Raw genomic sequence first — 27,226 nt, forward strand, 5'->3', positions numbered from 1 at the left:
GCTGATCAAATGTTGCAAAATTAAGCTTGAGTCCTATCTTGCAGAATTTAAAGACCATATCCATGAAACTGCTGCCAAAGGACTATGGAGCCACGCTGATTATTGTTGAGATGGATAACCTGAAATCAGTATCCACTCCAGCTACAAAGGCACAGAAGAGGCTCCAAAGAACTCCTTTTTAGCTCACCTTGCTCATTCTGAGCATTGGGCTCTGTGCACTCTAGTACAGAGCCAAGGCGACATGTCAGTGATAGTCCAGCAAAAACGCAGATGCATCAGTGTTGATCTCCTTTGATGCACAGCTCCAAGTATAGAGGGATTGGGGAAGTTACTTTCCAGTCCCTAAAGTGACTGCGCCTGGAAGCAAATGCTGTCCTCTGTCCAGGATACTCAGTGCTGCAGTCTCCAGAAGTACAGCTCCCAGGCCTTCGGGACTTCTCATAGTTCTGCAGGGAAAGTCATCCTACCTGGCAAATCACACTGTATCTTTAGCTCCTCAGTTGTCAAGGAGGCCCTCAAAAGGAGAATATCAGTAGTAGTAGCAGCACTGCATGTAAGAAGCACTGAGTAACATGTGCTGACCAGCTCCACCTCACTTGAAGCATCATAAAGCAGATATGGCTTCCTTCTCTACAACACAGAGTATGTTGGTGCTGAGCACATGGAGTTGAAGCTGAATGGACTCAGAGGGGGAAGTGTCTCCACCTTTTTGGTGCCAACTGGCCATGATGATTTAGGAGATGACATTTGGTGCTGAAAGGCAGCTAACTCAGGAGTCTGCACCAGTTCAGATTTCGCCTAACGTTTTCATGAGTGAGCCTGAAGAGCCTTGAAATTTCCCGTACAGATTTGGAGGAGATTTTCTAATCAAGAATACTCACCTGACTTCTCCTCTGAAACTTCACCTCCACAGGCAAGGAATGGATGATTTGTATAGGTGACGGCCAAGTCCATCCCCATTGAATTGAAGGTAAAAGATTGTAGCAACCTGTATGCCCTTACATCGAGGATGTAGGAAACTTCACACAGTGTGCTCTTGGTTGGAAAGAAGGCAGATGCCAAGTCCCATGTTTATGCAGCTGAGGGATTTGACAGGTCCAAGTTGCCATGCTAATCTCTGAAGGTTGATTAGAAACAGAAAAACCTGCTGGCAGAAAAATACTTTATGGCCTATCCAGTCTGCCCATCATTCCCTCAGAGATCCCCTATGTTTCTCCCATGCTTTCTTGAATTCAAACACTGGTTTTGTCTCCACCACCTCCACTGGGCAAGTAATCCATGCACCCATTACCATCTCTGTAAAGAAATATTTTCTAAGATTACTCCTGAGCCTATCCTCTTCCCCCCCCCCCTCATCCTTCGACCCCTTGAGCCTCCTTTCCATTGAAGAAAGCTCATCTCCTGTGCATCAAAACTTTGGAGATGTCTCTATCATATCAAGAGGACAATTGATTATCTAAAAGACCACCACACCAAAGTTTGGAGACTCTCTGGACCACCATCTACATTTCAAAGGTAAAGGAGTCAAGAGTCCAGGAAGATTTCAGCAAAGAAAAACACTTCCATGGTTTGACTCGTTCCTGGCAACATCCTGATTTCAGGCCTCTCCAACATGAAGGTAAAAGTAAGCTACATACTGCTACCCAGTGAAAAGCAGGAATGGAGTCTTAACTGAAACCAGAGATTGTAGCAAATACTCCAGCCTTTGCTAAAGGAGGCTAAGGGTTTATGCAAACCATTGGGTTCTTTGGGTAATGAACGGAGGTTATAAGTTATGCCTGTAGGAGTTACCCTCCAGATCTCTCTTCCAAAAGAGTATTATTGCTCAAAACAAATCTGGGACCTATTCAGTTTGAAAGTCTCCTTCCTCTTGCAAGCTATAGCGGTCGGATCTGCCCCACTGCAAGGGTAAGGATTTTACTCCATGTATTTTCTGGTCCCTCCCAAAATATATTGTCCCATCTTATGCCTGAGGTCCTTGAACAAATATCAGAAAGCTTATTTATTTATTTTATTTTATTATGTGTTTTTATATACCGTTGTTTGGAGCTGGCCTTCACAACGGTTTACATCCGAAACAACAAAGGTACATGAAACGTTTTGTAGGTGAAACAATAAAATGTGTAGCTTTTTAACAGAAATAACGTATAACTTGTAAAGTGCATGCTAGAAGCATTGCAGGGATAAGTTTTCTTTCTTTAGCCAAACTAACACTCACCCAGTGCCTCTCCAGGCTCTATCCTTCCAAAAGCAAACATGGGGAGCACTGACAGTGGCAGTGGTGACTACTCAGACTCCTCATCCTGCTCGCCTTTCAGGTTCTGTGTTGCCGTAGGGTTTGCAGCCCTGGGGATTACCAGTTGTTTTGGTAGCACACACTCGGGCTGCTCCTCTTGTTATTCTTCCACCTCTTGTGCTATCTTTGACTTTTCATCCTCCTTTCTTTCTGGTTTCTGTTCTACCGCAGAGCCAGCAAACATGGGGAGCAGCGGCTGTGGTGGCTCACTCTGATTCCCTCAGTTATCTTCCCAGCTCCTGCGCTGCCTTCATTCCCCTCCTTTCTTGGGTCCTGTTCTGCCCTGAGGCCGGCAATCATGGGGAGCACTAGCTGCAGCGGTACAGACTCTGGCTCCCTCTCCTTCCTGCTCTGGCCTTACATGTGGCATCCATGGCTGCTTGACTAAAACTGGGCAGCCACACTCGTGCATCATAGACTGAACGGAGATGCAGAAAGACTGACAGACAGATGCACCCTCCCCAATAGGCACACTTGTTCAAGATGGTTGCCCTGGGCACCATAGTTCCTCTACTGAAGAAGAGGCTGACTGTGCTGTAGAGAGACTTTCTGTGACATGAATGTATCTCTCATTTGTCATATGGACATACTACCTTTTGACCCATCTACCACACTGGTTTTAACTTAAATATCTGTCATCGCGGCTTCCCTTTGCAAACTAGGGGTTCACATATTTCCCTACTTTGACTGTTAGCTGATAAAAGGGCACATCCCCAGTGAGGGTGGATGAATTCACGTACATAATCATTCTGCTGCTGGAGTTACTATAGTTCAACATCCCCAAATCCATACTGAGGCTTTCACCTGAACTGGAATTCATAGGGACTCTTGCCAGTCATGACTCAACCCCTGGCTTTTTTTTTTCCCTGCCAACAGGAGACCAGATCCAATGTCCGCAGCTGAGAAGGTGATGCGGGCATCAGCCTGGATCATGCTAAGAATGTTGAGCACTATAGTTTCAACAGTGCACTTCATACTCATGGCATTTATCCATGTGAGGAAGCCCAGTGTACCTTGGAGTCCCAGTAAAGTCAGACCATTTAAGGACCACAGGAATATATCAGTATACCGGAGAAGCTCAGACTCCCTGTCATGGTCGCTTACCCAAGGGCTATGACCTTCCAGATATAGTCAATTGTTCTGACCACTGATGTGTTCAGCCTGAGCTACAGAGCTCATCTAAATGGATTTCACACCTTCAAATCTTTTCCCTCCAGAAGAAATTACACTAACTTCCTAGAGTTGAGGGCAATATGTTACACACTAAAGGTTTCCAGAAATCCTTTGGCTAATCAAATTGGCTTAATCCAAACTGACAATTAGGTAGCCATGTTATGCTTCAACATGCAGAGAGTAACCATATCTCTCCATTTGTGTCAGGGAGATAGTGTGGCTGCTGTGTTAGTCCACTTGAATGCACAGAAATGAAATGTGATACGTTTTTATTGGACTAACTTAATATATTTCTTGACTAGCTTTTGAGAGCTGATGCTCTTCCTCAGGTCAGAATGGAATGAGCAAAAGGTGACATTACCAGAAGATAGAAGTAAATGATAGAGGCGTCCCCGTCACCCATCAAATCTTCCTCATCCCTTTCCCCCTCTTCCCCTTCACCCATTCACATTGGAATAACATAGTGATGATGGCAGAGAGGGTCCAGCCAGTCTGCCCAGCAAGCTTCTTATGGTGGTTTCTGCTGCGCTGTGCAGGCTAATCCCAAGCCATATGACAACCCATAAAAATGTACTGCTAGCAACATTTTTACTGGGTGAGGAGCCTTCTTGAAAATTCAGACAGTGCTGCCTGACCTGCTTTGCTTATGGACTTGGCTGTGTAAGCGGTCCTGTGCTTTTTTCCTTATGTTTGCTTTTTATAATTCATTTTCATTTTCTGATAATGTCATAATTTGCTTATTCTGTTTTGTTCTGAGAAAGAGAGTATTGGATCTCAAAAGGTACTCAAGAAGTTTATTTTAGTCCAAAAAAGAATATTGCCTTATATTTTTTTTTGGTTTCTTTGTTAACCCTCTGTCAGGAAGTTGTCAGACTGTGAAGCTGGGCCCTTATCTAGCAGGGAAAGAAAACCTCCTAGCAGGCAAGTGGAGTTGTCAGCTAGACTAGTGCTTCCCAGCCAGTGTACCTTGGGAGAGTCGTAGTAACCTAGTAATGATGGCAGAAAAGGACTAAAATGGTAAGCAAGCTTCTTATGGTAGGATCTGCCGGGCTGTGCAGGTTAATCCTAAGCCATATGACAACCCATAAACTTTTACTGCTAGCAACATTTTTACTGGGTGAGGAGCCTCCTTGAAAATTCAGTCAGTGCCGCTTGACGTGCTTTGCTTATGGACTTGGCCGTGGAAGCAGTCCTGTGCTTTTCCCCTAGGGTCTGTGTATTAATATCCCAGACCATAGCAGTCAGGGCCCGAGTTAGTTGTCGTCTGAGTCCTTGCTGGGCTGCAGTGCTGGCAGTCCCACGGTAGCTGGACAGCACTGAGGAGGGGCAGGAGGAGCAAGCAGCACACACAGCAGCAGTGAATGGCAGAGAATAGGCTCCTCTCCCACGCCAGCTGACTGGCATACAGGGGCTCATTCTCTGATGTGCCCCAGGCCCTAGGTATTCATGTGGCAGGGGTTTATGACTCAGCTGACAGCAGGAAATAATCCAGGCAAGAATGATTGGTGGGGAGAGAAGGGGTAAATGCTGAACGAGGCAGAGAGGAGAAGGGGGTGTCTGCTTGGGAACAGTGTGAAAAATGGTAAATGTTGAGAAATGTGGGGTAAGGGCCAATGGACATTGACAGAATATTAAGAACGCCTAGGTGCAAAATTTTTTGGGACCCAGTTCAAAGTCTCTGACCTGTAGGTGTCTCCTATATGGAGCTGGGAATAGTTGGATTTTGTTGGCTATTTTGACTTTTTCTGGTGTGTAATTAATTCTCTTGTATCACTACACAGAAGCCACAATCCCCTCAAAAATATCAAATTCAACAACAAAGAGGAGAGACCATACCAAAAAACTTTTTAAGAAAATTTTTTAGAAATGTCATCAGACTTTAGTGCTGATTGAGTGTAATCCACTGTCTCTCACCACGCAATGGGCCACAAACAGTATCAGCCATTAATATAGCACTTCTATGTAATCATTTGACGTTGTTTCAATACAAGTACTCACCAATCTTTAATCAAAAATGTTTCCAAAATTTTTCTAAAACCAGTTACCATTAACCCCAAAACACTATATATCACTCTCAAATACACTCCTTTAACGTCTCATATTACTATATTCATAACATTGATTTTTCATAAAGAACTGTACTTAGCTTCCCACTGTAGCATATTTCAACACCGCCCGACATGGACCATGTTTCAGCTGTCAACCAGCCTTCATCAGGGGATACTTTATGAATATCGAATTCCTTTAGACGCCTCCATTATTATAAATCCTTATCTTTTTTCTTTCAATGTGCGATTCTCTGTTAGATTTGAATCATCCCAATAATGGGATTATTGGGGTGGGATGGGATTATTGGGATGATTCAAATCTAACAGAGAATCGCACATTGAAAGCAAATCTTGAAGAGCATACACCAAGGGTTCAAGCAACAACATAAAGGACAAGGGAGAGCCCTGGCGAGTGCCCCTAGACAAAGAGAAAGCAGCTGAAAGTCTGCTATTAACCCAAATCCAGGCCCAGGATCGCATAATACCTGAATAGTCTGAAAAAAGAAACCTGAAATCCCAAATTTGTCCAAGACAAATTTAAAAAAAGACCATGAAACCTGGTCAAAGGCTTTCTCAGCATCAAATCCCACCAAGACAGGATCAACAAAATGACGACATTTGCAGAGATCCAACAAAAAGGAAATACGTCTAACATTGACACTAGAGCAGTGGTTCCCAACCCTGTCCTAGGGATATCCACAATGAATATGCATATTCATTGTGGATATCCTGAAAACCTGACTGGCTGGGGGGTCCCCAGGACAGGGTTGGGACCCACTGCACTAGAGTATCTTCCCTTTACAAACCCCACTTGCCCCAGGGAGATAATAGGAGTTTTATACAAGCAAAAGCAAAACAAAAAAACAAAAACTACATTAAACATCTCTTTAGATCGTTACTTATCAAGTCAATTCTATTAGCTAAAACTCAGTTTTTTGCCCTCCAGACAGGGGCGGTTCTACCATTAGGCAGGGTGAGGCAGTTGCTTCAGGTGGCAAAAAGTGCCCCCTAAAACAGCCCTCTGCTGACCGCCTCATTTTGCTGTCAAAAAGATACAAAATCCCGCTCAGCAGCACAAGTAGATAAAATGCTGATGGATTCCCAACACTAAGCAGGAATTGATTGCCACCGTTTGAGGAAAAGTAGTGGGGTTTCCATTCCCAAGCAGGAGGAGAGTGGCGCCATTTGAGGAAATACCAGTGGGGTTCCCACTCCCCCCCCCTGGCAGGAAGAAAGCAGCACATGTTGAGGAAGTCCTGGTGGGGTTCCTACCCCCAGTGGCAGGAAGACTGGTGCCTTTTGAGATTCCCACCCTCATTGGAAGGAAGACGAAGGCACAGTTTGCAGAAGAGAGTCTCGTGCAGGTGTGGCAGCACTTTTTGATGACGTACTGGTGGAGGTTCTCACGCTGTACCTTTGAAAAGAAAAATGGTGTGTTAGTAAAGTCTCCACCCCCCCCAGCGTTGTGTGTGCGTGAAATTCATCATGTATGTGTGAGACAGCCTGTGTGTGTGTGTAAGAGTAAGAGACTGTGTGCATATGAGAGCCTGCACCTATGTGTATGTATGAGAGCGAGCACCTATGTGTATGTATGAGAGAGAACCTGCATATGTGTGCGAGAGAGACCTGTTACATGTGAAAGCCAGCATGAGCGTGAGAGAGAACATGCATGTGTGCATGAGGGAGCCACATGTATATGAGAGAACGAGCACATGTGTGTGTGTGAAGGGTAGAACAAGAAGATAAAGTTTGTGCAGCCACTTCCTCCGAATCCGTGACAATCTCTGGGTGACTGGAAACCAAAAGATCTCAGGTATTTATTCATTTATATCATGGTCTGAAGAGTAAGATATTTTTTAATCCTATTATTTTAAATTTTGGGGTATTTTCATATCTGCTGTTTTGAAATATTTTATTGGTGTTTGGGAAATAGAAATAATGTGACTTTTTAATTATTGGATGTTTGTCAGCTGTTTTAACATTTATTCTTCTTATTAGTATGGTTTTAATATTATGAATGATGTTTTATGTCTCTTGATTGTATTGCTTGATGTTTTATGAGGAATGATTCTGTTTTTCCATTGTTGCACTGCATAATACAGTCAGGTTTGTGGTTTCCAGAGCATGTGTATGAGTGAGAGTGAGTAAGCCAGTGAGCTGTGTGTGTTTGAGTGAGAGAATATGAGTGACCCAGTGAGCATATGTGTAAGCAGGACTATATAAGCTGATGGGTCTGTGTGTTGAGTATAAGAGTGATTGAGCCAGTGAGCTTGTGTATGAGCAAGAACTTGAGAGAGTTTGTGACACAGTGAGCGTGTCTTGGAGAGAGAATGTGAGCCAGTGAGCATGTGCATGAGAGAGAATATAAGTAAGTTTGTTTGAGAATGAACATGTTACAATGTGTGTATATAGAAGAGAGAGGGGAAAGTTTGTGCATATCTCCCACCCCTGACTAATCCACGAGAATCTCAGGGTGACTGAAATCTAAAGTTTCCAGGTATGGAGAGCAGGGAATTTTTTTGTAGTTTAGTTTTAATTATATTGTGTGTGTTGTCTGCTGTTTTGAAATATTTTATTGATGTTTAGGAAATTAAAAAAACAATGTTATGTGTATGTCATCACTGAATGTTCAATTCATCAGCTGTTTTGAAATATTTATTATTTTTATTTGGTTTTACTATTTTGATGTTTTATATTTCTTGATTTTATTTGGTGTTTAATGAGGAATGGTGATGTTTCTGTTTTTCCATTGTTGCATTGCATACGGAATCTGGCTTGATGTGGTTTCCAGTTCAGTTTATGTCCGCATGTTTCTATTTATACTTTATTATCTCTTTATCCGTAGGAGTGACTGAGGTGAGGTATTCTGTTGGCATGTATTTTTTCTGTAGGGATCTATATAACAGCTTGGCTTGTTCTGTTTTCCCTAATATTTATTTATTTATTTATTTATTATTTTTATATACTGACATTCGATCTCAATTGAGATATCACACCGGTTTACATTCAGGTACTGTAGGTATTTCTCTATCCCCAGAGGGCTTACAATCTAAGTTTGTACCTGAGGCAATGGAGGATAAAGTGACTTGCCCAAGGTCACAAGGAGTGACAGCAGGACTCGAACCCTGGTCTCCTGGTTCACAGTCCACTGCTCTAACCACTAGGCTATTTCTCCTCCCAATACACCTACTATTAGGTGTATTGGTGTTTTAGGGCCTGGTGTAATATTTGTATTGTTGTCTTTTCATAGGTAGGGTTGTTAGTGTGAGTGTTGACAGTCCGTGCTGTTTTAATATGGGAGGAGGTTTACTATATTGTAATTGTAGTTCAGGTTACTCATGGTTTTCTGAGGGCCAAGCCCACACTCAGCACTTGATAAAAATAGGCCTAATACTATATGGGTTTCAAGGATCTTTTTTGCAGAGTTTTGTGGTTGGCACCACGGTAGTAAATATAAATATATATATATATGTGTTGTAAGTGATGTTTTACCCGATAAGACTGTACATTGAATGTTCTTTCCTGTAAACCATTATCAATGCATACTTTTTAAGTGAATGTAGGAAGGGGCGGAAAAACAGATCTGCAAGATTTTACTAGGGCACCGACCCTGGGGGACTCTCCCCATGCACCCATTTCTTACTTCTCCAGGGTGGGATGGTAGGGTTCCTGGGAGTGTGACAGGATTACCAGCGTCCTAGAAATATTAGAGCTGACGCTCTCTCTGCCGGTCCTCTAGGAATCCTGACCCTGCCTCCCCACTTCCCCAGCATTTCAAATTGCCAAGGGAACTCCTCCCCTTTCACTGCTTCCACCTGTGGCACCCCTTGGGCGGGGGGGAAGGGAGCCATCCCATCTCTTGCCTCAGCCAGCAGACTGTCTTGAGCCGCCCCTGCCTCCAAAGTTCTGGGAAATCTGACGCAAAGCCTTTTCCCAACTTAAACCAAATTAATAGAGCAGCTTCTAGAATGGCAGTGATCACGGTTTCCCCGAGGCTTAGGCAGCTAGTGATGGCTCCAGGCCTGGCTCTGTGCTGGGGAGTAACTCTTAACTTTGCCAGCCAAAACCCTTGCTACAGATCTCCGCCCTTCCTGGCCCTGCATCTCTCCACGTGGAGCAGAGTCCCTAGCCCGTGTGGACCGATAGATTTGTGACTTTCTCCTTTTTAAGTCATTGTTGAAGTTTGTGAAAATCAGCAGCCTGCCCGTGACTCACCACAGCTGTCTGCGTATCATGTCCAGGTGCAGAGTTTGGATGTAATTATACATTTCTTCCATTATTCTGTATCTTCTAACAGCAGTACCAATTTGTTCTTTACAGACAGCCTGTTTCCGAGAAGAAAGGGACGTTCTAGTGAATGGAGATAATCAGTGGATTACAGCATTGCACTATGCCTTCCAGGATGAACACTATTTAGTAAGGATCACGCTTTCCTTATGCTGCAGACACTTGCTTTAATTATTATTTGTGTTTCTTCTGGTACCACCTTTCTCATTAAAATCAATTTTGCTTTTCTTGGCAAAATATATTTACAGCATATAAATATTGTTGGATTTAATTAAATACCATTGGAATTAGAGAGTGAACGCTAATTTAGAAACATAGAAATGATGGCAGTGGTTCAGCTAACAGTAATGATTTTAGTGTAATGTATGTATTTAACTTTATACACAGTTTCATTAATTTTTTCAATTGTTTTATTTTAAAAAAACATTTTCTCCCCTTTAATCTTGCCGTCTCGCCTGCCTCGTGCCTATATTGTCCTTCCCTGGGCTGATAGCTGGAAAGGAGTCACTTTAGTGCTGCTCATTGGTTACCACAATAGCGGTTTTGGATATTTTTAGATTTAATTTCATGCTTTTCCAAACCTGAGTTCAAGGCAAGTTAAATTCAGGTTCAGTAGTATTTTACTGCTCCAGTGAGTTTATGTTCCAAGTTTATACCTGAGGCAATGTTGAATGAATGAACTTTGCCCATGGAAAGAAGGAGCATTAGTGAATCATAGCCTTCCTTGTTCTCATCCTGCTCCTCTGAGCATTAAGTTACTCCTCCTTTACCAATAGTAGCAGCTGTCTTCCCTGTGCAAACCACTTACTCAAACTATGCCCAGATGTGAGTGGCCCCCAACAAATAGGGAACCTGATCTTAGTGCCAAAAAGCGGAAAATAAAAATTAGATAAATAGATCCCTTTTGCTACAGTGTACAGTGCTATGGCCTGAGCCATGAGGCTAGTTCTTGTAAAATAATATAAAGCAACAGTCAAGAGGTAATATGAACTGTAATACTGTAAGTATTTCAAGCCAGCTCTTATGTAACAACTTGCCAGATTATTTAAAAAAGCAAACTGGTGCTTAGCATTGGGAACAGCAATTTGATATCTTGCAGGATGTCTTTTAACTTGGACTCTGTCGTGGAGTTATCTTGATTTTGAGGTGCAGGATGCCCAGCTAGTACTCTCCAATTTCTTTAAGTTGCCATAATGTGGAAACAGCATCCTCTTTTGGATCTGAAATCCTTTAAGACATTGATCTATACCTTGGTGAGATCACATCTGAACTATTGTGTAATGGCTTGTGCATCGGTCTTCCTGAAAGATTGATGCAAGAGCAGTGTTAGGAGGACCTAAATTCCATTACTGTGTTTTGCACATTGGCTTCCTATCTGTGCTTCCTAAAGGTGCATGTGTGCAATTTAAGGTGGTGACATTTGTATTTCGGACGTTACAGGGAAATGATCCTTATCTAAAAAAATAAACTGACTTGGTACACTTCCTAGCAGCTTTTGTGAAACCAGATGGCAGGGTTGTGAAAAATAGAATTGGAGCAAAATCGTATTTGGTAGCAGCACCTTTTTGTGCACCACACTTCCAGAGGATGTTAGACTAAGGGCATGCTGTAAGCAGAAGCTGTGCCTGCTGGCAGTTAAGCAGGACTTGAGGATTCGTTTGCTAGGAAATTGTGCTTACATTTTTACAAAGGAATTTGCTCGAGGGTTGCACTGTTACTGTGTTTGTATATTTATGTGCTAGGAGGTAGTTTGAGAGCTTGAATTAATCCTGTCTGTAGTTTAAGGTTTAAGCTCTGAGTATAATATTGCGTGTCAGGAAAGTAATGTTGAGAGTTTGCAAAAGCCGTTCCTCGCTGTGAGAAGGTGTAAGAACTGATTCCTGGACAAATCATTGGGGGTCTGATTGCCACCCATGCCGGTCACATGGGTGGCAATCAGACCCCCAATTTCCCCTATTAAGAGGAAATTGTTCAAAATAAAAATCAGTTAGGAATTTACAACAACACACAATTAACTCGTGATTTTAGTAATTGACTAATTTTACTTCTGTTGCAAATCATTGACAAACTAAGCATAAAATACACCTAATACATTTTAAAGTTTTTAAATTTGATTGTGTTCCCACTCTTTTAATAGCTTTAAAAAACAGTTTAGAAAAAAGAATTAAGATGCACAAAGAAGTCCAGCAGCGAGATGGGGGCTTTCTAGTTGTTTGCACCAAGTGCCACTTATTTGATTGACTACCTGTCTGTGAGAGGTCGTATGCCTGCATCTGGTGGAACGAGCTTCTCATGCTCAGAGAGCAAGTCCAATCTCTGCAGGCCAGAAAGGCAAGCCGAGAGGCATATAGGAGACATTTAGGGACACAGTGGGGCGGTCCCAAGTCCAGTCTGGCAGCCCTTGTACTGCTTGGAAGGAGGAGACCATCACCTAGGAGTGGCAGGAAGCAGTCCTGTAGCTAGAGTCTGCCCCTCGGATAATGTTTTATCCCCTCACACCTGGGGCGTGTGCTAAAGAGAGAGAGGTTAGTACTGCCATTGGTTTTGGCGATTCCATCATACTACTACCACTATTTATTATTTCTATAGCACTACTTGACATAGCAACGATGTACAAAAACAATCAGGAGACAGTTCATTCTCGGTAGTGCTTACAATCTAATCAAGACAAGTGCAAAAGAGATGGGAATTTCATTTATTAAGAAAACTATTAAAATCATTAAGGTGGAAGTGTGATAATCAGGGACTAAGGATACAGTGGTGTGCAAAAGTGTTCGACCCCCTAAAAAGTCAGCAGATTTATGTGGATTACAAATTACACTTACACAGATTGCTCCAGACAGTATGTTTGTTGCAAACCAGCATGCTCTTAAAGTAAATTTTTAGAGTCACAATTCATTATTTCTCTGCATTTTTTGTGAAATAAAATTAAAAACTGAAAAATGCTGCTTGCATAAGTATTCAACCCCTTCAGACAAGTACTTGATAGAACCACCTTTTGTTGCAATAACAGCTTTAAGTCTGTTGAGGTAAGTTTCTACCAGCTTTGCACACTGTTTGGGAGTGATTTTTACCCATTCTTCCTGGCGGATTTGCCCCAGCTTATTCAGGTTAGTTGGATGACACTTATGGACTGCGATTTTCAGATAGTGCCACAGATTCTCGATTGGATTGAGATCTGGATTTTGACTTGGCCATTGTAGAATATTCACCTTTTTGTTGTTCAACCACTCCTGTATTGCTTTGGCCTTGTGCTTGGGATCATTGTCCTGCTGAAAGGTGAATTTTCTCACAGGGCAAGCAGGATGGTAGTCCTCACATGTGGGCGACATCATCTGATGGAGCCAATCACGGAATACTTTTGTCAAAGTTTCTAGAACTTTGACTGGCACCTACTGGGCATGCCCAGCATGGCAATAACCCTGCATCCAGCAGGGGTCTCCCTTCAGTCTCTTTTTTTCCGCTCAGCTAATAGCCACGCGGATTTTTGGAGCTCTTCACAGTTCCTGACTGGAAAATTTCCTCAGGAAATTATTTTAAAACTTGCATAAGTTTATACCCTCTAGGGGTCTCCCATCTTCGCCGTCGAATTCCGGGTCGTGCGGTAAGTTTACCACCGTTTTTCGGTCGGTTCCCAGCAGGGACCTCTCGAGGCCTTGGCGCCAACAGCAGCCGGCCTAAATTTTTCGACTGCCACGATGGCGACGGGTTTTTGTCTGTGCCCTGACTGTCCGAGGACTATATCAATCACAGACCCTCATTTAGTCTGTGTTTTATGCCTCAGACCGTCGCATGACTTGGAGTCGTGTACCGATTGTGCCCAAATGAACCCGAAGGGCCGTAAGGCACGATTGGAAAAGATGGCCCTTTTATTCCATCGCAAGTCTCCGCAGGTTCCATCGACTCTATCCTCGCTGAAGCATCAACATCGCTCCGAGGCTGAAGACACCCGATCGCTGTCCCAGTCCTCTGTGTCTACATCATCGATGCCGGAATTAGGGAAAGCAGACAGTCGAGAGAAGCACCGACATAAACATCGGAGGCCGGTGCCTTCCGCGTCCGCTACGTCGGTGGAGTCATCGGCGGAACCGCTGATGAAAAAGACCTGAGCCGAGGAGCATCCAGTGTCCTCGCAGTCGGATGCACCGAGGAGCCCCCGTGCCTTTGGTGGAAGGGGCTACCGAAATGCCACCGGGACCAGTGGACCCTCCGGTACTGCCCGTAGTGCCTCCCACTCCGGACCTGGGGCTCACCACCCCAGCGCTCCGAGAGGAACTGCACCAGATGGTGCAAGAGGCTGTGGTCCAGGAGATTGGACTTGTTCCCTGAGAGCCAAGAGCTCTTTGCACCGAGTGCACATACACAATCTCTCACCGGCGGGTAAAAAATCATACATGTGACACTCAGTGCAAAAGACTGGAAAGCCCCCCTCTTGCTGCTGGACTGCTTCCTTCATCTTAATTTTATTGAGTTCCTAGTTAAGTTTAGGATACTAAGGGAGTTGGAATTAGAGTAATTTAAATTTACAGGTTAATTTACTAATTAATCAGCTATTGTCCTACAAGGGGATGATTAAACTTTCAATAAGGGCTGGTATAATAGTATGATTGATTTTTAATGAGAAAGTGTCTCTTGCCTAAAAATCAAGGATTGAGTGGGTGGAAGAGACAGACACTAGAATTAACTATCTCTGGCTTGCTTATTACCTCAGACACACTCAAACTCTAAAGAATATATCTATTTCACTTTTCACCAAAGTTTTATAAGTCCAAAGATTTCCCAAAGCTATACTTACCAATCCTCTTTAACCACTATTAAATTGATCTTCACTCAGTTAATTGAAGGGTTTGAGATTCCGGTCCTCTTCTACTGCAAAGGAAGCGGGGCCTCTGGAAGCTAGGGCTGTGGAATTCAATCCCTGGATCGCTTGTGGTGACCTTTGGACTCCTCTCCCGGGGGATACTGGGAGCAGTATGCAGATGAGCCTTCTGGTCCTCTTCTACTCAGACTTTCTCTTCTGTCATATATATACACACATTCATCCTCCCACTCACATAGACACACAAATGCTCCCTCTTTCAAATTCGCGCACACGCCTACACATACAAATTCTTCCTTTCTCACACTCATATATGCTCACATGTGCTCTTTCTCACACTCACACACATGCTTTCTCAGACTCACACATGCGCCCTCTCTTTCAAACACACATGCCTACACACAAACATGCTGCCTCCCTTTCTCAGACAAACACACACACACTCATGCTGGCTCTCTCTCTCTCTCTTAGGCATGCACACATGCATGCAAGCTGGCTCCCTTTCTCTCAGGTGCACACACACACACGCTCCCTCTCTCTCAGGCACACTTGCAAAAACACCCACCCATGCTGGCTCCCTCTCTCTCAGGCACACGTGCACACATACACTCTCACTAGCTTCCCTCTCTCAGGCTACGCGCACACACACACTCTCACTAGCTTCCCTCTCTCAGGCTACGCGCACACACACACTCTCACTAGCTTCCCTCTCTCAGGCACACACACGTATACATATGCTGGCTCCCTCTTTTTCAGCACAAACACACCCAGCCATGCTGGCTCCCTCTCCCATGCGCGCACACAAACACACTCACACATGCTGACGCTTTCTCTTTACGAAACTATCACAGACTTTTTCCCTCGGGCACACACAAAGGCTGGCTCCCTCTGTCCCAGGCAAACACACACATGCCTGCACACTCCCTCTTTAGCAGGCTGTGGGGTCTCCTCCAGTTGGGCCACTGAGTGGGAAGAGATCCCCTAATGGCCGAAGGGCCTCCTTCTTTTGGGCTGTCAGGTGGGATGGGATCCCTCCGCGGTTGTGGGATCTCCGCCATTTAGGCCACTGGATGGGATGGGATGGGGATGCTCCAGTGGCTTCTGGGCCTCATCCAGTTGGGCCATCAGACTTGACAGGATTTTCTGGCAGCCGCAAGGTTTCCTCCATTTGGGCTACCGGGTGGGATGGGTTCCTTGGTGGCTATGGGAGCTTTTCCTAACTTGAACACTTCTAGTCCGGGCGGGACAGGATCTCCATTCCCCAGAGGCTGCAGAGCTTCCTTTTTAGCTGGGTGGGATGGGAACCCTCTCTCTTCAGCTGATTCACTTCAGCCTCCGGCATGATGGGCTTGGTCATTTGGTCCCTAGGCAGTCGCCACCCTGTGGTGGCTCTTTTTTTTTTTTTTTAAATATATATACAACACTTTAGCTTACATGGAAATTTTGACAGGAATGCACTTTAGTTTTTTAACCTTCTCCACATTTTTTATATAAAACTATCTATTAATGCAAACTGCAGTACAAACAACTGCGCTACCACTTCAAATAATTTTTACAGTATATATATCTCACCTTCCCATCCAAAACCCCTTTACCTCACCCTCCTAATCTCATCCTCCCTCCAATGAAACTAAAAAATAAAAACAAGGTATGTCTCCAAGTGAAGAGCTTTAGGAATAGTGCTCCATGCCTTAAGGCAATGGTTCCCACCTTTTTTGTTTCATGGTACACCTGGCGCAGAGGACACTTTGTTGTGGCACACCACCCACTTCCCCATTATCACTTTCTCTTCTCTCTCCACCCACCCCTTGGCTTCATTGCTCCCGTCTCTGATTCCCCCAGAATTATACTCATGCCTCTCCCCTGGCATCATCATCATCATCTTGCCTTCCCTTCCCTCTCCCTCTCCCCCTAGCATCATCATCACTTTCTCTTATCCTCTTCCTCTCTCTCTTCTCATTCCCTGGCATCATCATCACCTTCATTCTCCCACCATCTCTTCTCCCTTCCTCGCATTATCATCACCTTCCCTCTCCCTCACCCCCTAGCATCATCATCACTTTCTCTTATCCTCTTCCTCTCTCCCTTCTCATTCCCTGGCATCATCATCACCTTCATTCTCCCACCATCTCTTCTCCCTTCCTCGCATTATCATCACCTTCCCTCTCCCTCACTCCCTGGCATCAACACAAACTCTTTCCCGCACCTCTGGCATCATCATCACCACCATCATCACCTTCCCTTTCCTTCTGTCCCTCTCCCCAGCCTCCTGACATCATCACCTTCCCTCTCCCACCACCTCTTCCCCCATCCTTGCTTCAGCACTTTCCTTTTCCTTCCACCCCTCTCCTGAACCCTCTGATATCACCTTCTCTCTCCACTTCCTCACCCCTGGCATCATCATCACCACCTTCTTCCCTTTCCTTCTAACCCTCTTCCCCACCCCCTGGCATCATCTCTCTCCTTCCGGCATCATCATTATCACCTTCCCTCCCCCTCTATCCCCCTCCACCACCTTCTGGCATCATCACCTCCTTCCCTCTGCCCCCATCCCTCCCAGCATCATCACCTTCCCTCTCCCTCCACCTCACCCCTGACATCATCGATTTTCTTCTCTCCATCTGCTAGCATCATCACGTTCTCTTCCCTTTCCCTTCTCCCCATCACATCACTTGCCCAATCCCTCACTACCTGACATAATCACCTTCCATATCTCTCAGCTCTTCTCCCCCACTGACATTATCATCAATCTTTTGTCTCATCCCCACCCTTTGGCATCACCTTCCCTCAGCCTCACTCCCTGGCATTATAATCACCTTCCCTCTCCTTCTACCTTTCCTCCCCACCCCCTTCAATCATCATCTTCCCTCTCCCTCCACCCTATTACCCCAGTCCCTGGCGTCATCACCTTCCCTTCTCTCTCCCCTCACAATCTGTGGCACATTCAGGTGTCCCTTCCCCCCCTCTACCCCCAGTCCTTGAACAGCAGAAGTCTGGGGAGTGGCTTACCAATTGCTGCTTCTTCCTCCATTGCCAGCCTCCCTCTGCAAGTCGAACTGCATGGGGCCAGCAGGTTTCGTGAGACTACAGGGGACCCCCTGCAGTTTCTGTTGTAGAGATGAGCCATCATCAGAGGGGAAAGCAGGAGCAGCTGCCGATAGGCGCTGCTCTCTGATGCCTCCTGCTGGCGGGACATCCTACAGGCCATGAGAGAGAGAGAAAAAAGGACAATGCAGCTGTGGCACACCTGCCCTTCAGCCATGGCACTCTAGTGTGCTGCGGGAAATCGGTTGGGAAACGCTGCCTTAGGGGCTAGAACCTCTAGGAAATCAGCCTAGAGAGCAAGAAAAATCTTCTGAGAATTAAATGATTACTTGGAATCTAACTTTTTCCATCTGCAAGAGAGTGAACTTCTTGTTTCTTGCAGACCAAAAGGAGCTACATCCTTTCATCATACCAAAAGGATAATCTTCTTCCCCAGTAGGCAAGCTTTCCTGATGCCCTCCCCCCACCTGAAACGAGTCCATTACATCAAAAAGAATACCCTCTGAGGTAAAAAAAACAAACCACTCATTGCCCAGATACCTTTATAAGAAAATGTTTCGGTTTAATCCCAAACCATTGTATTATTGGGCAAGACCACAATAGGGCCCATTTTTATAATTTAAGCTTGTTTTAAAAAATAAAAATAAAAAGGTAATTCAGACTTGCCAAAAACAGGTAAATGACCCTGTCGGCACAGTTGTTTCTTCTCATTTCCACACTTAGCTAGGGAGTCTCATCTTTGTGACTGGTGATGCCACTTGTCTTCAGTGATGGTGAAGTGAAGGCTAAGCTGAAATAGACAGGTCGCACACTCCTTCCCTCTTCCCCCTCTGGAGTTTCAGCTTTCTCAGTTTTAGAATTGAACTGTCAGGCTGTGGAGGACACAGGAATACAGGACATGCCCAGAAGGCTTTTTAAACATTTCCTAGAAAGCTCTGCAAAGACGTTTGATCAATGAAGATGTCACCCGTCTGTCTGACTAGCGTTTCTCCTGTCTTCACAGAGCACATTACGAGTATTTTATTTTTTTTATTTATTTGGTGACTTTTCTATACCGTTGTTTAGAGCAATTCCTTCACAACGGTTCACAATAGGCACACAATATAAAACGGCATAAAAAATAAAAATAGATTACGTGCCAAACATCTTACTTAAAATACAATCTTACATAATAAAATTGCAATAAATAATACATTAAGACATTAGGTATTCATCACCCTTATATCTGCAGACAAAATATCTAAAAATATTTAAAAGGATTACCATTTCAAAAATAAACAAAATCAAACCCATTCATACAATTTCTATTCTCTGTAGCAAATGCCAGTGTAAAAAGCCACGTTTTAAGATCTGTTTTAAACTGTTTATGCTCAGTACACACTCTCAGTTCCTGAGGCCTCGAGTTCCACAATGTCACGATATCGCTCTTAACGTGAGCAAGTGCTTTTATAACTAATCTTTCTCCACTTCAGACCGTTTCCTGTTACATAAGAAAACTGCAGGCAAGACTCCTGTATGTAACCTCTCTCTCTATATACTGATAAGTTAGTTTGGCGGGCTGCCTTTATGGAACTGCCCAGTGGCTTCCAGTTCACGTTTACTGGTTAAATTGATTTTATTTCCAGGGAGAAAATGACCTGGCATGACGTCCCAAGAACCCAAGGCAGGTTTTATATTTAGCGAGGCGGTCCTGGGCCAGCATCGTAGTTGTTGGCAGTACAGAGCCGTAGCCCTCTCCTGACACATGGCTGTCATCGCACAGGCCAGCGCGGCAGCGGGGTTGGAAGCTGAGCCTGCCAGCCAGGCCCTGGCTTTTGTTAAATGGAGCACTTCAGCACGAGGATCAACATTCCTTGGCTGTTCCCTCAGCTGCTGATTTATCCAGCATTGATTTTCTGCTCAGGGCAAAAAATACCCAAAAAGTTATTTTAAGCGCGCCTGTCAGTAGTGCTTTACGATATTGCAGAGGATGGGCAGGATTTGTAGGCCTTTTCTACTGGAAACTGATTTTCAGGTGTTTCCTGGCAAAACAGGTCAGGAACAGTTTTAATAGTAATAAATGAGAACTGCAGCTCGTGTGTTTTTCATTTCCGATTTCTATCTCCAGACTGCCATGCTTCATTATGCGAGATACCTGGGTCCTGTCACTCTGCAGATGGTGTATATACCTCATTAGATCAGCGGCTTCTAATGCTTTTTATTGTACTTTTTTTTGGCCTCATGATTCTGCTCGCCTCCCTTGAGGGATAGTGTCAGATAGTTAAAGCCCTGAAGGGGCAGGAATGGAAGCCACTTTTGAAGGCTGAATTATTCTAGCAGAGGTCACACAGCACTGTGGGACCTCACCTCGGCACGATGTGTAAAGCTTGCCAGCCTCATGGGAAATGACACTTGATCCACAAAAGAGATTCAACACCAAGTGTACACTTCAACCCTACAACAAATACTTGGTGATCAATATTTCAATCAGATGTTCACTGATAATCAATTCAATTTTTTTATATATAATTTTTTTAATTTTAATAAAAAATTTTTGTAGGAGATGGGAATGGTTTCATACAATGTATACGGCTACCCCCTCGGTGCCTTTAACTCTTTAATCATAAACACATCCTCCAACCTCCATATTTTTAATTTAATTTAACAAATCGTGTTTTAAAAAATATTTTTTAGAATTAAATTTCAGTGAAGATCACTTTTTATATGCATATATTTTTGATTATCACTGATTTTTTTTGTTTTCTTCTCTCTGTACAACGTACTATTGAATGCTTGTTACTGGCTGTCAGAAGTAACTATATTGTACTTAGCTTTAGAAAGATTCTGAATTAATCCCGACTTGCGCAAGTTTCGACATAAAAATGTCTTCATCAGGGTTCATTCATGTCCTTTTTCTTTTTTCAAAGACTCCGACTCTCTATCCGTTGTGTTCTCCGGTGCTCCAACAAGCCTCCGTCTAATGCTCTTCCTGACAGTGTTCTGCACTACTCATGGGAAAGGCAAAGCCAAACCAGTGGCCCAGTGTTTAGAGCAGTGGGCTATAAACCAGGGAAGCCGGGCTTCAAATCCCACTGCCGCTGTTTGTGACTTTGGGCAAGTTGGTTCACCTTCCATTGCCTCAGATATAAACTTAGGTTGCAAGGGAAAGACCTACCGTACGCTTTGAAGTGCCTGAAAAACGAAATAGAAATCAAATCAATAAATAAATGACATGTCCATCCCCAGCAAAGCAGACGTCCTTTTCAGTCACTCTGCTTCTTGCGTTCTCTGCACTGAATTTCCATTCCCTTCATTAATTGCAGAATAATCAAGCTGCTTTTTTGCTCCAGGTAAAACTTTAGGAAGCGCACGCAATCCGTGTTGGTTTCAGTTGGAATGAATTTAATTTTTCTAATTGTAATTTATTTAAAAAAAATAAAAATTCTTAAGCTGAAAGGCAAGGGGAAAATAACTATGGAGGAATTCAGTAAAATAGTGTGGGATTATTCACTGGATAAAATCAATCTTTGAATAACTTCAGATTCAGTGAAGGATGTCAGGATACGTTCCTGTATCTCAACGCGGCCTGGAAGGCGCAGGTTTACTTGACTTTTGACTTGGCAGGAATTATCCCAGCTTGCCAAACATTAATAAAGTTGGTTACAACCTATTTACCTTCTTCGGGGGCTCAGTCTGCCAGTCCAATTCCAAAGCTGTAGCTGTAGGACTCCCTTTGTTGTTATTAGTTCTCATTCTTTTCTCTTTTTGTGTTTTTTTTCCCAACCTGTTCGTTTCCTTCTGCTCTTTTATATTTGTGGCTCAGTTGGAACCAGGACTGGGATTGATGCCATGAGCCTTCATTCACAACTACCCCGGTTTTATATCCTTCCTTCCTCCCTCCTTCACACACTGTCACATACTGTGACTGCCCATTGCAGTAATGCTCCTGAGTAGTCTTCTCAAACCCTGCAATCATGGGCCCTGAATGCAGCCACCAAGGGTCGCTGCTACGTTTGGTGGCGCAGGGGATAGTCCCATGAGCTGCTGCACTCTCCCCCGTGACTCTTCGTGGCCTGGATGCCACCTGCCACGATTGCCGCTGAGAGCAGCCTGGAAATTCATTGCGTCATACCTCCTCCTTCTCTCTTCCTAAGTGCAAGTGTGCCCGACCTGCCAATGTTTAAATTCCCCTGGTGGGAAATTCTGCAGCGCCCTAAGATGACATCAGCAGCTTAGCCCTACTTAAGGGTTGCCTCAGCTCATCAGTGCATGTTGCTTTCTCCTGTGCTCTTGTTTTGCTCCTTGTTCCGGTGTCCCTGCCTTGTCCTCTCTTTGCCTTTGCTCCTACTTGTCTGTCTTCCCTGTCTTGTCTGTCCTCCCTCAGCCTATCTTCCTGGAGTCTGACCTTGGCTCTGGACCCTGACCATTCTTGTTTGCCGCCTGGACGTCATCCCTGCTTTGGACTTGACCTTGCCTTATCTGCTGTCTGCCCTGACCCTCCGGCCCATCTACTGGATCACATTGTTTGCAGCCTGCCCTGACCTCTGGCCTGCCTACTGGATCACATTGCTGCCGGCCCTGACCTCTAGCCCTCCTACTGGGTCACGTTGTCTGCTGCCTTCCTGACTTCCAGCCATCTTGCCATCGCCCTAGGACCTGCCTGCTGCCAGAACCCAAGGGCTCAACCTGCAGGGAAGCTGACTGATGTAGGCGAAGCTCCAGTCCATCCCGTCACAGGACGTCGACACCTGCTGACAGAGTGGACCTAGTGGGTTCCTGTTAGGTTATGTCAACCACTCATCAGCTTCAAGGGTCCGCCATCCAGATCCGATACAGTCACCCTTTAGCAATGATCATGACTCCCTCTTCCCCCAGTCCGAACTGACCTGGGGATTGGAAGACCCGACATGGGGATCGAACAGGGGAAGCTTCCACATGGCAGTGTTCCACTGGGCCAGTCCTTCAGATCTGGCAAGGGTCATTACATCGTTGTGTTCCTAGTGGGATGTTGTGACATGTAGGGATGGGTTAAGGGTGTTTTGGGCCGTGGCATCCCCATTTACATCCTGCAGTAATGTACATGAATGAGTTAATCCCACTCTGTACTGGCCTCCTCTAAGCTTGGGCTGTGGTAACTGCCCCATCCAGCCCATCTTAATCTAACATTGATGACAAGGAATTAACCCCCACCTCCTTACCCTCTCTTTTTGCCTTACATTATATAGGCTCTCAGTCAGCCAAGAGGCCAAAAAGGGACTCTGCTTAGAGCTGAGACCCTGCCCTTGAATCTTAGCCAGAAGACTGAGATGCAGTCATTCACGTAGGAAAGTTGACGTGCAGCTCTGAATTTTTAAGCCCTGACCTTGGCAAGCTCACAGGCACACATTCCATATAGACTGTGACCCTGTTGCTCTGTAGTAATGATGAGATAGAAGCACTATTGAGCATTGCTACAAAGTGATAGCAGTGCAGTGTAGGAGCTGTGAAGCCCAGTAGTCCCATTTTGATTTCTCTGTATGGCATTTGCCTGAGCGAGTCACTCTGCAAGAAGCAGGAGTTGCCTTAGCCAGGGCTTGGGCCCACAATCTGCTGAAAGGAGGCGTTCCTATGGACCAAGCTGTCTAATGTTCTGCTTTCCTTTCTCGGTTATCATCCCCTAATCTCTCACCACTGGATGTGCTATTGCAGTATTATGTCCGTAGTGTTTCATCAGTAGTCAGCATTAGTAAATAGTATTGATAGAGAAGTTTACTTGTTTGCTTCCAGGAAAGAGAATATTATTTAAAGACAAGCATATCTTTATTATACTAGCGGCCGATAGATGGCATGAGAATGGCCTGAACTAACGTGAAAGAAGAGCTGTGGTGATTTGGAAGCACAAGGGCCTAATATCACATGATTTGGTGATGTGATCAGAACCTCACTGTAGCATTACTGTCTTTGATCAGTTCTTCTGATTTGTTTGTTTGGTTTTTTTTAATGTATTGAAGATAGGTTAACTGTTTAAAATTAATTACCCCCTTTAACTGACTTCCTCATATCCTCTCAGTACTTCCTGGGCATTTGCTGTTGCTTGCTGTGATGTCCCAGCTGCATGACCTGGAGCTAGCATCATACTTGAGAATAATGTTGGTTACTTGCAACATAAATATCTTTAAAAACAAAAAAAAAATGTGATTTAAGGGAGGCAACTGGTGGAAAGGTTATCTGCAAATCTCCAATAGCTGTGTGCAGAATGTATGGAGACTTTTTTTTTCTTTTTTAAACATGGAATCTGTGAGCAGGAGAAACATTTGAGCAAATGACAAATTGCATGGCCAGCGAGTTTTCATAAGTAGTGTTAGCTCTTTTTTTTTCTTTAATCTGTATAACTGCCTTTTATTTACTGAAAAAAGTAACTAGGCTTCTGGGAATGGGGGTCGTGGCGCACTTTGCAGGCCAAGTGACATAAAGTATTGAGTCGGCCGGCCTAATCATCCTGTGTGAGAATGCCCACCTGAGAAATCCCGAGGCCAGTGTTCAAACGGTTTGTCTGGCAAAGTCCTGGACTTAGCCGAATAAACCACAGGATTTGAAAATCCCACCAGTTTGATTGCCCCTGGCAGGGGTGGAGCAGCATTATCTGGCTAAGTTAGGCACATAACGTTAAGACCATGAGAGCACGCTTAAAAGTTGGCAGGATAAACTCAGCCGACTGACTTTGAGAGAGAGCCCGGTTTATTCAGCAGTCCGCCCACGCTGCTGACTCTTCCTGATCAAGTTAGCCAGATAAGTTTATCCGGGCAACTTTGCTGACAGCCCCCCTTCTCCCATAGAGCAGCTGCCGTGGAGCAGAGTGGATCAGATTTGGAGCTCTGCATCTTCCGTTTGCTGCAGTGATGCTTGTGCCCACCCTGGCACAGCAGGTAGTTAGGTCCCTTCACGCAGTACAAAGGGGGTTTTCTACCAGTGCTGCTGCTGTACTCGGGGGGGAGAGAGAGGTGTGGTACCCGATGCCACAGAAGGTGGAATGTTAGAGGTTTCTGGCCTCAGGGATGTGTTGGGGACAGCTGCAGGATAATGGCCACGAGTGAAGATGGAGCAAAAAAAAAAAAAAAAGGGAAGCATTATAGTTAGGGAGTGCTGGGAATATTCTGCAGGGCTACATTTTTTCAAGATGCTAATAAAATTTGGTAAGTTGTCTAATACGGCATTTGCATTAATTTATTTCTGCCTGCCAGTCATTTTTTTTTCTTATTAGAAAAACGTGAGGCAAAGGTTTGAACCCTGGTTTATTTTTCTTAAAAGAGTTGTTTTATTGAAAAAATATTCAGGATAAACAATATAAAAAAAAGAAAAGACACAAGCAGGACAGTTTTGTTTTAGACTAATCCATTACAGCAAAAAAAGGGAGCTAGTGGGGGATGCACGAGGGCGATGGACTGAATGGGACAGGGTTCAGCCGAGTATCAAAAACAAGAAGCCCCCCCCCCCGAGCAATGTGGGATGCATGTGCGGCTGCAACAACCCCATACACACGTGGATCCCGTAAGCCTGCCTTCCCCGTGAAAAGTAGGAAACTCATTGACTAATACGAGAGGCTAATCAGGAAAATAAAGCGATTGCACAGCTGTGACTCTGCCATCAAACTGGACGAAAGGAGGGAGATTTATGAAATTGCGGGGTTAAGTGCTCCATAGCCAAGACAGGCCGGGTCTTAGTATGCATGGTAGGAGTATGTACACACGTCCATTGGGAGGCAGTGCCTGAAAGGGGTGTGCTGTCTGATATTTGTTTACATGTGTATGAAAAGAAGTTTTGGAATATTAAATTATAAGATTGTGATAAATATTGTATAAACACATTTTTGGTTTGAAGTCTCGTGCATGATTTCATGTTACAAAATTAAATATTAATATATAAATGCACTGTTTGTGACACTTGCTCCTGTTTTACTTTGTTGCGCTATAGCTATAGGGAAGTGATTTTTTTTTTGGCTCCTAAGTACTCCCTAGAAGTAATAATTGGCTTAGGGTGCCTTGTTTTAAGAACAGAGAATGTGGGGTGTACCTGATCTCTCTGCTGCCATTCTCCCACTAACCGATCCTTTCTTTCTCCTCACCCCCCCCCAGTACCTGGTTATGGATTACTACGTGGGCGGAGACCTGCTGACGCTGCTCAGTAAGTTTGAGGACAGGCTGCCGGAAGATATGGCTCGATTTTATTTGGCTGAAATGGTGCTAGCAATTGATTCTGTACATCAGTTACATTACGTGCACAGGTAAGGGAAATCAGCTCTCCCGCGAGCAAAGCTGCTTTAAGCCTGCCTTTAGAAACTGCGTTCTCATGAGCGCGCTTCTAGAAGCCACGAATTGCTTGGTGTGTTCAATTGAATTTCATTACAATTCAAATAACATTTAGTATGCTGACTCTCTTTTTAACGTAGGTGCAGTTACTGTAAAATGTGTGCATTTCCTATTAGTAAATGTCATTTGTTTACATGTTGGATCAATAGGATTTTTTGTTTTTCATAACTGCCGTACACATGCACTATTATGAGCCTTTTTGACTTGGGAGTTTTAAAGAGAAACCATGGATGCTCTGTTCTCATTATATCCTGTAAATCTCTGGCTTATATAAGTCCAGTATTTGAGAAATGTTGGGATAGCTGTGGCAGTGTGTAAAGGTGGAAGGACATTTTTGAATTCTTTTTTCTGTTCCCTCCCATCACATGGAGTTAAATATGGTGATGGCCCTCAGTGATCCCCGAGCAGCCTGTTCTTCGCAAGCATTGTACGGCATGACGACAGCGATCCTACCTGTGTTAGTCTCCCTGTCAAATGTGGACAGCCCTATTTTCCGTGCATTTGCTGTTTTGTTCTTCCATGCCCCCAGGCAAATTTGCTTACACTGTGATTCCCGTTATTTCTTCTAATCTTACTCCTGAGCGGGTCTTCGGCTAGGCTGCCCCCCCATACTGAATCTTTAGGTTTCTCAAGGGGAATCCGCCGAATTGATCACAGGTTATTTATTCAGGCCCCTTAGCTGCAGGCTGAGCACATTTGGCATAGCCGGTCTTTCTGCCAAACCTTTAAACCGCTCACGTTATCGATTTCCCTGGCCCTTTCTCACATTTTCAGTCTGTCTGATGCGGTTCTTGTATCGCAGCCACAGTGGAGCGCACAGTATTGCTTTTTCCCCCCCCCCCCCCCCCCCTTGACAATCCTGTTTCTGCCCCATCCCCCACTGTCTTTATGGGCTGCTTCTCTTTCCATCCACAGTGCACATTTCTCCCAAATAAGTATTGATTGTACTGTTTTAATAAAGCCGCGTGACAAGATTTATTATATTCAGTCCCCAAAAGTCACCGCCTCGCTACAATTTGAGGTTTCAAGTGACGTCCGTGAAGCTGGAGCTCCTTGCGTAGATGCAGAGAGGAAGAAAGAGGCCTGTGGTGGTGTTCATTGACCGGCTTTGCAATTTAACCCAAACCTCCGTCGGGCTCAGATGGGTGGCTGGAGTCGCTGGCTTCCTTTCCAGCCTGTTTGCTTGCTTATTAGATGTTGGCAGCTGCAGCTGCCGAAGAGAGAAAGTGGCCCC

General features: G+C 44.5%; 1 protein-coding gene across 3 annotated transcripts in view; it reads left to right on the plus strand.

Moving 5' to 3' along the window:
- The window catches only part of CDC42BPA (CDC42 binding protein kinase alpha), a 563,297-nt gene that overhangs the window by 204,920 nt on the left and 331,151 nt on the right, over positions 1-27,226 (plus strand). For all 3 annotated transcript variants that reach the window (XM_029593037.1, XM_029593036.1, XM_029593038.1), the window contains exons 4-5: positions 9,838-9,933; positions 25,759-25,907. In XM_029593037.1, the coding sequence (XP_029448897.1) occupies positions 9,838-9,933; positions 25,759-25,907 (245 nt within the window). The remainder of the gene's footprint in view (positions 1-9,837; positions 9,934-25,758; positions 25,908-27,226) is intronic.

This window comes from Rhinatrema bivittatum, chromosome 3 (assembly GCF_901001135.1).
Source record: "Rhinatrema bivittatum chromosome 3, aRhiBiv1.1, whole genome shotgun sequence".
Lineage (NCBI taxonomy): Eukaryota > Metazoa > Chordata > Amphibia > Gymnophiona > Rhinatrematidae > Rhinatrema > Rhinatrema bivittatum.